General features: G+C 39.1%; 1 protein-coding gene across 2 annotated transcripts in view; it reads right to left on the bottom strand.

Moving 5' to 3' along the window:
* LAMB4 (laminin subunit beta 4) overlaps window positions 1-12,494 on the bottom strand; it is a 1,139,974-nt gene that overhangs the window by 232,995 nt on the left and 894,485 nt on the right. For both annotated transcript variants that reach the window (XM_044088495.1, XM_044088496.1), the window contains exon 29: window positions 4,407-4,610. In XM_044088495.1, the coding sequence (XP_043944430.1) occupies window positions 4,407-4,610 (204 nt within the window). The remainder of the gene's footprint in view (window positions 1-4,406; window positions 4,611-12,494) is intronic.

Below are 12,494 nucleotides of genomic sequence, written 5' to 3'. Positions count from 1 at the left end.
GTGCAAAGCAAGTTACAAGTTACTTTCAGTCAGTTATACATTTGGTCCACTACTAATTAACCCTAAGAAAAAACAATGTCATAATCTTTGCCAAGGTTAAGAAATTACCCACTACTCCTCGTATTATCTCAACAAATGTTAATGGCAACATAATACCTAATGTATCAATGACTCTCCAAACAAACTGTAGAATTTCAAAATGAAGAACCAGGCAAACACAACCCAATATCAGAAGCCACAATTTACACCAAGCACAGGAATGCTGACGACAGTTTACCTAGGTTTTGTCTTTAATGAACACACTTCTTCAGAACAATCACCATTTAAAATCACTTCAGTTATATACATTTCACACAAAACTAACCCCAGTTAACACATTCTATTAAACAATTGATTAATTGGTTAATTGGAAATCTGTAAGCCCTATAAAATGCATATACTTGACCATAATGCTATATTTACACAAATGTTGTTAAATATTGGTAAATATATACATCCTGTCACATAATAGCGATAGTGATGGCACTATCCTGTTCACTATTGATGTATGTAACTTGTTTTCAGTCATTCCTAACGAAATTGGATGGGAATGGCTGGAAAATCAGTTAGTTAAAACTGGCGTACATGACCAGGATCGTATTAATGTATTCATCACCTTAATGGAGATAGTGTTGAAAAATAACTTCATATTTTTTGAAGGTCATTATTTTAAGCAGAATACTGGGGTGGCAATGGGGGCTGCTTGTGCCCCCATTTATGCCAATTATATAATGTCCTTTTGGGAACAGGAGTATGTGTTCACTAGTGAATATAAGAAATATATACAACAATATACTCGTTTTCTGGACGACATATTTGTAATTTGGGAGGGGGATGTTGAAAGTATGAAAGCATTCATAGATTATATAAATTGTACAGTGGAATTTTTCAAGTTTACTTTTGAGTTTAGTGAAAGTGAATTGTCATACTTGGATGTTAAATTAAAAGTGGATCAGTCTAGCAAATGCTTGACGTCCGGAATACACAGAAAATCTACCTTTTCAAACTCGTACTTGAATTACCAGAGCTGTCACCCTAACCAACAGAAAAAAGCAATAGTAAAGGGTCAAATGGTTAGGGCAGCCAGAATAGTAAGTGAGCATCAGGATTTTTCTTAGTGAAGTTGAATTTATTAAGAGCATGTTTATTAAGCGTGGGTATTCGGTTACTTTATGCAATACCATTAGGGATGCGGTAATATATAAAAGAAATAATGGGGGTTACAAGGCCATATTGACCAACAATGGCAATGAAAGTATACAAATGAATATGCAAACAGTAGTGGAAATAGGAAATGACATAAGAAATGATAGAAATGAAATGAGTGAACAAATATTTTTTATAACTACATATAATTATGATGCTGATCATATAGTTAACATTATACAAAATAATTGGAGATTGTTGAAATTGGATTGTAGCGTATGGAACAAGTTATGGAAGGCTCCAAAAAATGTCTTCAGAAAAGGAAGGTCGTTCAAGCAATTATTAGAAATGGGATGTCACTCCAGTACAGAGAGTACTTATACAAGTAGAGTTAAGGGTAATTTTAAGTGTGGTAGATATAGTACATGTAAGCACATTTTAGTCACTGGTAAAAAAATTACTGTGGGTGGCATACCCATTTATATTTATGAGCATTTTGATTGTCACACCAAAAATGTTGTTTATATAGGAAAAGCTGTCCATTGTCCGGCCTTTTGTATATGGAAAACATGCAGAACTATTAGGGAAAGAATTAATGAGCATATATTAGACATCAGGCATATGAGGAATACTAATGCTTTGGTTAGGCATATTGAGCAATACCCGGGGCATGAATTTAAGTTTTGCACAATACAACATTTAAAGAAGGATAGTCAGGGTGCCATCTTGGACGTGCACTTGGACATATGAGAAACGAAATGGCAACTGAGATTGGATGCCACGGTGTTTCCGGGTATTAATGACAATATTAGTATAATTCCCATTTTAAAATTAAAACACATTTTAGGGTAACATAAGTGGATGTTTAAGACTTGGAAAGTTTTACATACACAACCATTAATAAATGTTAAGAGTGATGTATGGCTTCAATATGCATTTTTATTGTGCATATTTCTATTTTTTAATAAATATATAGTTTTAACAAGCATAATTTTAACAAACATACAATATTACGTATATATTTAAAGTGTATATACATTTTCAAAGCACATTTTTTTAAGTATGAATATTTATTAATGATTAAAAGTTTTTTTGATGTATTACATTATATTTATGTAACAGGATGTATATATTTACCAATATTTAACAAAATTTGTGTAAATATAGCATTATGGTCAAGTATATGCATTTTATAGGGCTTACAGATTTCTAATTAACCAATTAATCAATTGTTTAATGGAATGTGTTAATTGGGGTTAGTTTTGGGTGAAATGTATATAACCAAAGTGATTTCAAAGGGTGATTGTTCTGAAGAAGTCTGTTCATTAAAGACGAAGCCTAGGTAAACTGTCGTCAGCGTTCCTGTGCTTGGTGTAAATTGTGGCTTCTGATATTGGGTTGTGTTTGCCTGGTTCTTCATTTTGAAATTCTATAATACCTAATGTCACTGAAAACAGGTGCCTTGGCCCAATACTCGGCCCTACACTTTCCTTTACCACACACAGATTTTGTAACTAATTGTCCTTGCTCAATTAAAACTGTGTTACAAGAACAGTTGCCTCCTTTTGCCCACTGCTCGCAGGGCTATTGCTAAAAATATTTAAATACCCATACTTGTATGTGTCCTTCCTGTTCTCATTATGCATTCAGCCCACAATACTCACAGAATAGAGACTGCTGAGAATAAAATCTGAATATTCATTCTATTAGTAGACCCAGAGATGCACAAACGCAGTCTGTTAAAAAATTCTGAATGTCTTTCAGAACTTCAAAAGCCCACTTTTCTTCAAAGTACTCTAATTTACAAGTTGATAAAACACAGTCACAGACCTCCTTTAAATGTGAAACTACCTTTATATGACAACTGTTATATACTCAGAAGTACACAGGACAACAATTTCTCTCTAGTACTCCCCTCATTTAAAACTGCTTTAGGTGAGAGAGCCTTCTTTAGACTAAGACCTGCTACTTGAGACCACCTGCCTATAGACTCAAAAATCTAGAAACCATTAAAAACATTAAAAATGCATTTAAAGAGAATTTGTTTACTGAATTTAACTGCAACTGCTACAGTGACAATGGTTAAATAACTTACCATTCCATACCATGAATAATAGAATACATTTAATAAACCTGTCTCAGCTTCTTAATGTGGCATCTTACATACAAATATTTCACATTTATATAGAAGTTTATGTATTATATGTATGATTTTATGCAGGTCTATATTAGAACATTGAGGTTGCAAACCTTCAAATGTTCTACTATCGAACCCTATGCAGTGAAAGCTTAAAATATCGAATCAACAGAAAAACAAATTTTTTCCTAGGGAAAGAATTCGGTTGTCCGTTTCTGTTGCTTTGGTATTTTCAGTGATGTGGTGGAAAGTTACGGGTCGGGTTCAGGAAAGTGTGCAATTGTGTGGATGTGAGGGTTAGGGCGGGTTAGGTGAGTTAGGGTTAGGGTGTGGGTTAGGTATGTGTGCGACTGTGTGGACGTGAGGGTTAGGGGGGGTTAGGTGAGTTAGGGTTAGGGAGCGGGTGAGGTGAGTGTGTGATAGTGATGGACCTTAGGGTTAGGGTTTGGGTTAAGGTAAGTGGATAGTTAGTGGTGTGTGTGTGTGTATAGTTTAGTGTAGGGTTAGGTGTAAGATTTTAGGTTTATGTGTGTGGATTGCTGTTTGTTCGGTGTGCTTTTGTTGTGTGTATGTGTTTTGGACAGCAATTTTTTTCCCTAGGAAAAAATCGCTGTTCTGACAGTTTGAGATTGCAAGCTTTCACTAACATTAAAAAACGTTCGCTTTTTTAAGCGGTCAGTGATCTAATATAGACCCATTTTATGCATATCTTAGGTTGCATTTTTTACATATTTTTGACTGGATCTTTTAATCTTATCCCATCTGTAGTCATTCTTACCATTATGTTCTTAATTTTGCTATGTATTCATTTTATATATAATTTTATTGACTACTCTTCGAGCTTGCGTCATGGCTGAAAAGAGTCATTTGACTAGTCCACTTACCCAGTGAACAAATAATAAATAAATAAATAAATAAATAAATGTACATATCTACAATAGTTAAATCAATAGATACATTTATAAAATGAGTTTGATGGTATCTTTACAAGACATATATGCCTCTTAGAATTCAAATGCTGCTAAGAATGTTAACATTTTGGGCTGTGCAAACATAAAAAAAAATATTCTAGATTTATACATACCTGTTTCTCAGAATCGTACAGCTGTGTTAATAAATTGCTGACCAACATGTTTGAATTGTTTGCCATACTGAATGCTTTGTCTGCAAGTGATGAAATGCCATTGCAGTTTGGGCCACCACACATTCTGTTTCCATCATCATCCCGACACAGGGCACCGCCACAGGCTGCTTGATGACATGATAGGTTTCCTGGTGCTCCACAAATCTACATGAAGTTTTGAAAGAAATATCTTGAGAATGAAATACTTCTGTACACAGGTATGGCAAGATCATGCAGTATTAAACATTTTCTCATGCATTAATATTCTCAAGTACGATATCAACCTAATATAAACAATGTCTAATTTTGGAAATAAATTCAGTGTTTAGTACGCTCTTGCTTAGGTCTGTCTTGCTATTTGACAGCAAGTGGCAAGATAATTTTAGACAAGCTTGTGGTAAACTGTAATGCTTGTTTGTACACATATAGTAACATGAATAAGAACAAGATACTATCAACTGATAGATGTCATGCCTTATGGACCGTTCTTCAAGAAATTGTCCATAAAAATGTTTTACACACTGTATTTCAAGCATAGCATGTATCTTTAATGCACTGCTTCTTAACCATTCTGGCTGGCTACAGAATGTTGCAATTCCATTTATGAAACCAAACCATTTACATGGCAAGTAGCAGCCTTAATATTAACAGCCTTCTTTTGAGTTTATAAAGCAGCTATTCGTAAAAGGAGTAACAAAGTGTTCTGCAGTGGAAGTGATCAGGCAAACTCAGTGGGTCACTAGTAACCAGTCATTCATTCCTTAAGTTGTGCACAGATCTTCAAATGGAACACAATTACTTTTTATTTCATACCTCTGTTATCCTGTACTTAGAAATGGTTCTTAAGGGGTTTCTGGTTAAAATGCAGAATGCAGTTTGTAAGGCCATAAACAAAGCCATAATACATAAAATGCCACGTAAGAGATGTAGATTTGTGAGGAAATGGGAAAGGTATCACATGACCACATGATACCCTGTCTCTCTACCTTGCCATCCCAGCATTTAGGCTGCTAATTGAAACTATTATCCACCTTGGCAGATAAAACCCTACCTTGGTATCACAAAGCTAGTTATGTGCAAATGTATCACACAAGCAGAAGTGCAGCATTTATAATGAGGTCTTATGATTAATTAAACTGCACAAAACTGAGGATACATCTTCTTTTCTGGAGTCTGACATTATCTATTGCTAACCTGCCATCTTTTCAACAAGTTACCACACCATTTCTTTCATTAGCTGGCATGATCTATCAAATGATGTGTTTCTGGTATGGTATTATGGTCTCTTAGCACCTGTAAGTAGACAGTTGTAAGAAATAACATATTAACTTTTAAAATAGAACCAAAAGAGAGAGATAAAAGATAAGACATCATGTTAGGCTGTAAATTGTCTTAAAAAGAGAGAATTACTGATGGAAATTAAGAAATGAACATTAACCCATTACAGCCGAGTGAACCTCCAGGTGTTTCTGCAGTTACCTCGTATTGCACCTCTAGGCATCAAATACTGCTTGTTCATATTTGCATTAATAATTCCAAAACCATGCTGCATACAAGGGATCGAAATATTTTATCTTGAAACATATGTGATAGCAAGCTCAATTGTATTGATATTTGACCTAAGTCAGTGAGTATTTGGTAGAATTGTAGGGTGATAACTTCATTTTTTAAAGTCTTGAGCCACACCCACTGTGAAGTAAAGATGCACATTCAAAAGAGTTGCACTGGAGGGAATGAAATTAAATAAAAATCACTGAAAAGGAAAATCAACAGTATTAAAAGTCAGATTTAAAAAATGTATACAACAGAAGAAAGAAACTGCTGCAGAAAAGAGGAAAATCCCAGGATGCAAAAAACTCCCTTACCAGCCTCAGTAAGAAGCTGAGATCCCTCATAAAATCCTCCAAAGCTAGTTACAAAAATAAAATTGCCAAAGATTCCAAAGGCAACCATAAGGCATTCTATAGTTATGTCAAGAATCTAAATGGCAATGCTCAGATATGCTCTGAGCTACAACAGAACGGCATTAAATATACTGATCCCAAGGATATTGCCAGTATCCTGGCAGATCGATTTAGTGCCAACTTCACCCCTCTCTCATCCCCTAAAGGGCCCATCTCAATACCAAAAGATTGCCAAATTCTGGTAATCATGGCCATACAGGTAGAAACCGCACTCTCCAAAGCTAAGAATACAGCAACCATGGGACCAGATAACAACCCGGGCTGTGTATTACAGGAACTACAAAAAGAACTGGCACCTCACCTAATTGTCATGTTTAATCATAGCCTCACCTCAGGCTTCATGCCCACTGAGTGGCGCATAGCTACAGTTATCCTACTTCACAAGGGGGGATCCACCTTGGATACCAGGAACTATCATCCCATCAGTCTGATGAGCCTGACCTGCAAGGGCATGGAACGCATTATCATGGAACTTATAAACAAAGACATTGTCAGACTTCAAGCACTGGACCCCATCCAGTTTGGGTTTGTAAAGGGCCAATTTTGTCTTCTGAACCTGATTGACTTCTTCTAATCAGTTTCCAGAGCCATCTAAAACTCCAGCTATACTCTGTGGCATATCGTCTACTCAGAGGCAATCTCTGCTTAACATATAAGATCATGTCAAACCCTGAGCTGCTGGACATGCTCCACTTAAAGAAATCCCAATCTGTCAGAGCCAAATGCTCCAGGGATCTAAACCTTGTCATCACAATGAAAAAAACATGCTGGAGGGATAGGCTCCTGACCCAGAGACTCCCCAGATTCTGGAATAGACTGCCTCATTGGCCCTCTTCATACGGAACCTTGATGATTGGATGGGAGATAGGAAATTCACCCCAGGGATCATGGCAGTCGCCCTGCTAGACAGGGGTCCAGGGAAGTAAATATTGTGGGAAGAAATATCTAGGGAATTGTTATGGCTAGGCTTGTATAGGCCCTAGGGCCGATAGCCTAGTACCAACCTATGAACCTATGTCACAATAGAATTATCATGTAAATGAAGCTTGGAACTGATAGAGACAACAATAACAGAAGGTTTTATACATTTGTAAGGAGGAGAAAGAAGGTTGATAACATTCTGGTTTGCCTGTGATACATACACAAGAAGACAAATTTGGCTGAAGAAAACTTCACCACACCATTTGCTGATTAGGTACCAGTGGTAGTCTTGAAGTAAAAAATAATCCATGCAACATTAGGCAATTGGCTTTGTAAGCCTTGAGCTCCTATGAGTCATGAGTTTTCCATTTCTATTCTAAGAGTGACAGTACTGATCCTGTTTAAAAGTCTACATTAAACAGTACAGGCCCATACATTTGCTACCTTTACTTTAGCAAACCAATAGAGAGAATAGTGGATGACTTACAGTTAGACCTTTAGGATTTTATAGTATGCTATACAACTACTAGGTTCATGAAAACAGGAAATTTGTATTTTTATATAGTGTTATAATTATCATCAATAAGAATTGTAAGTGAATACACACACACACACACACACACACACACACACACACACACACACACACATGTGCCCGTGTGTGAGCACGCTCACACACACACACACACACACACACACACACACACACACACACACACACACACACACACACACACACACACACACACGTGCCCATGTATGAGCACACACACACACACACACACACACACACACACACACACACACACACACACACACACACGCACACACATGTGTCCGTGTGTGAGCACGCTCACACACACACACACACACACACACACACACACACACACACACACACACGCACGCACACACGCGCACACACACACACACACACACACACACACACACACACACACACACACACACACACATACACATACATGTGCCCGTGTGTGAGCACGCTCACACACACACACATATGGTTACCATTTACTTTGTCAAAGAATATGCTTGTTGAGTACAAATTTTCATGTACAAATGAAAATGGTGAAATTAAGCAAATTATGTAGAGTGTTGCCTATAGCATAGTTACCTGCAAATTCACTTTGGTTGTAGTTGTATGGCTATGCTGTTAGTTAAAAATAATTTATAGGTTCATAGGTTCATTGGTTCATAGGTTCATACTAGGCTATCTGCCCTAGGGCATTTATAAGCCTAGCCAGAGTTTGTTTGGCTTTCACCACCCATTTTAAATTTATTTTGCTATGCCCTTTTTCAAGGTTAGTATACTGTGCCTCTGTCTAACAGTGACACAGAAGTGATACCCGGGGTAAACCTAAGATCTCCCATCCACTCATCAAGATTCCTCTTGACGAGAGTCAATGAGGGACTCTGCCTAACCTGGACTGGGATTTTATTCCAGAGTGAAGGGAGCCTCTGGGTTATGAATCTGTCCCTCCAGCATGTCCTACTTATTTCAGTGCTGAGGTTCAAGTCTCTCGAGCGCGTAGCTCCATGGGATTTGGATTTTCTGAGGTGCAGCATGTTCATTAATTCCGGGTTGGACATGGTTTTATACGTCAGGCACAGATTGCCTCTGAGCAGGCGGTATGCCACTGAGTAGAGCTGGAGTTTCTTTAACCGGGCAGCATATGGCATCTGTTTGAGCCCTTTGATCCTCTTGGTGAGGTACTTTTGGGGTCTTTCCAGTTGCTGCAGGTGTCTGGTAAGGTACACCCCAAAAGGGGCATTGTACTCAATTATGGGCCTGATGAGGGATGAGTAAAGAGGCACGATGACCTCCCCTGATCTAGATGTGAATCCCTTCATGATTAGGTGGGCTATATAAAATGTTTTTCTAACCACTTTGGCCACGTGGTTTTCAAATGAGAGATTGCTATCAACTTGGGTCCCCAGGTCCCTAATTACTTCTTCCATACTTAATGGATTACCACCTATGTGGTAATTTGTGGGCATGCCAAAGGGGATGACTATACACTTTTTGGTGTTTAGCTTGAGGCCATGGCTCTGGCACCAGTTGTCTGTTTCTATGAGGCCCTTTTGTAGGATGCTTGTGTTGGCTGGAGAGTCAATTTTGGTGCCTAGTTTGCAGTCATCTGCGAACTTGGTCAGCCACAGTCCTTCCGTGTTGGCCTGTACCTCTGAGAAATATATATCGAACAAGAGAGGCCCCAGGACTGAGCCTTGTGGGACGCCACTTGTAACTGGTTTGGAGTCTGACATGGCTCCAGCAATTCTAACCATGTGGGTTCTGTCCTTGAGCCAGTTTGCAACCCATCTAGTGACATAGAGGTTTGTATTTAAGCTGGTGAGCTTATCCATAATGCCCGAGTGGGGCATTGTATCGAAGGCTTTTGCGAGGTCCAGGTAGGCTGTGTGGACCACCTTCCCCTCGTCAATGGCCTTGGTGACTGTTTCAAAGAAATCGACCAGGTTTAAGAAGCAGGATCTGCCCTTAACAAAGCCAAACTGGGTAGGATCCAGTGTCTATAGGTACGCAATATCTTTATTTATGAGGTCCATGATGATCCTTTCCATAGCTTTGCAGACAAAGCTAGTCAGGCTTATGGGGCGATAGTTTCCAGGCTCCGTTGAGGCACCACTGTTGCTGTACACCACTCTTTGGGTACATATCCTGTAGTAAGGCTGAGATTGAACAGTAGTTTTATGTCTGGGTTTAGCTCTTCTTGGAGTTCATGTAGGACGCAGCCCGGGACACTGTCTGGTCCCATTGATGCTGTGTTTTTTGCTTTGGAGAGGGCGGCTCTTACCTGAGCATCTGAGATGTCAGGTGGGGGGGGGCAGCACTCTGCTGGGATAGATATTTGCCCTTTTGGTGGGGAGGGGGGGAGAAGTTTGTGTTGAACCTGTCAGCTAGGATGTTGGCAATGTCTGTGGGTTTGGTGTATTTTTTGTCATTTTGGACTAATTCTGAGCATATCTGGGAATTCCCACCCAGGTTCCTAACATAGCTAAAGAAAGCCTTGTGATTATCCTTAGTGTCCTGTGCAATTTTTCTCTCGAAGCTGACCTTAGACGATTTTATGAGTGCCCGTAGTTTTTTGCTAATACTCATCAGAGATGCCTTCCCTTTTTGGGATTTTGCTCTATCATGTAGTAGCTTCCTCCTTCTATTGTATAGTTTGTTTATGGCTGGGGTCCACCAGACAGGACACCTGCCTTTGGAGGATTGGGTCTTGGTTTTATTTGGGATTGCATGATCCATGCATTCCTGAAGGTGTTCAAATAATGCGTTTATAAAGGATTCTGCGATCTGGGCCATATTTTCCACAGGCCCAGGGGCTTTGAAGGATTCCACCTTGGTTTTGAGGAGTGTGAAATTTGCTTTAGAAAAGTTTTTCACTGTGGTTTTCTGGGCAGGGGGTGGGGTCGGGATGTGAATATCCAGTGAGATTAGTTTATGGTCTGATCTTACCAGTGAGGGGATACACTTCTGGTCTGGAGCATAGAGCCCCCATGTTGGTGATGATCAGGTCCAGTATGTTTTCCCCTCTTGTGGGATTGGTAGCAAGTTGTTCCATAGCATTTGAGTTTATAAATTCTAGGAACCTTTGGGCTAGGGTGTTGGAGCTAGAGTAATGGTCCCAGTCTATGTTTGGGTAGCTGAAGTTGCCAAATATAATGGTGCTTGAAGAGACCTTAATATTTTCCAGTGTTCTCAGGAAGGCCGAGTGGTGTTCCTGGGTTTGGGAGGGTCGTCTGTAGCAGGCTATAAACTGGAAGGCAGTTTTACCCACTGTTAGTTGCACATGGATAGTCTCTGATGCTTTGTACTGTGCCACCAACCTGAAGGTGTGGGTATCTTTGACGAATATTGATACTCCTCCTCCTTTTGTGGTTCAGTCCAAGCTTTGGGGCCAAACAGCATGGTATGAGGTATAACCTGGTAGTGCTGGGATGCTCTCAGGAACCTTGAACCAGGTTTCTGTTACTGCACAGATATCAATGTTCTCCATGCAAAGGAGAGTTTTGAGTGCATGCATCTTGAGGTTTAGACTTCTGGTGTTGAGTAGCATTACTCTTAGTTTCTTATCCCTTGTGATACCTATGGAGGTGGGTTTGTCTTTTGAGCCTTGCCTAAAAAAGTCACTATGGGGTTGTGAAAGCAGATTTCCCATAGGAGAGGTGTGAGACCAAAGCCCTCTCCACAGAAAAAGATAATTTAGATGATTTGTTTGTAGGGAGTAGAGGTTTTTAGGAGTAGTTCAATGTTTTCTTATTTTTTGCAGGACATGCTTGTCTTTTGCAGTGATTGTGATCACAAATGTAAAGCCATTTGCAATAATTTCTGCAGTACCTGAAGCTGTGTTTTACTTGGATGGTGGATTTGGGTATCTGGTATGGTGACTGGAAATGGACAGCAGTTACTTGCCATTTGTGATCTTCTTAATGTTCTTTCAGTTTTTCCTCCGTGGGATTTATTCCATTTTGTGCATTCAGCTAAGTAAACTAGGCCCTTACTCCCACAATTTCCTCTTTTGAAGTGCAACTTACTTTTTAAGGCATTGTCAGGGGTTAGGTGCTCAGCCTCCAAGGTATATGTACCCTGATTACATGTCCCACAATTTTTTGTTACATGTCCAGCCCTTATAGAGGCTTTTCAAGTTCCAACCCATTTTAAAAATAAATTTTGGGATGAATACTACAATCCACCCAAACTCAGGGGGATGTTTAAGCATATTCCAATTTTTGCTAATAATCTCCTTAACTCTATCAGATGCATAATTAAATTCAACCACCATGGCTCTTTCAAAGTCCATGTTACTGTTTTTTTCCTTTTCTGAATAGGCTCTCGCCATCAGTTCCCATACCTGAAAAGGGTAGATACTTCCTACCTAATTCACTCTGGATGTTCCCTAGGGTGTCCTGTAATAACCGTTGTGGGTATCGTCTGTCAAGGAACATGCATGCAACCTTTTCTAGCTTGGGTGCCAGATCATCTTTATTAGAAGTCGTCCTGGCCACACTTATACTCTGGCCCTTGGCTAAACTGTGATATGCAGTTCAGCACTTCTGCTGTACATTGTTGTATACATGTGTTATACACTGGGTAAGCACTGGATTATAATAACAGTTATAC

The sequence above is a fragment of the Protopterus annectens genome, chromosome 11.part0 (assembly GCF_019279795.1).
Source record: "Protopterus annectens isolate FY-2018-M chromosome 11.part0, PAN1.0, whole genome shotgun sequence".
Classification (NCBI taxonomy): Eukaryota; Metazoa; Chordata; order Ceratodontiformes; family Protopteridae; genus Protopterus; species Protopterus annectens.
Note: the sequence above shows the minus strand (reverse complement) of the source record. Positions and strands in the feature narration are given on the sequence as shown.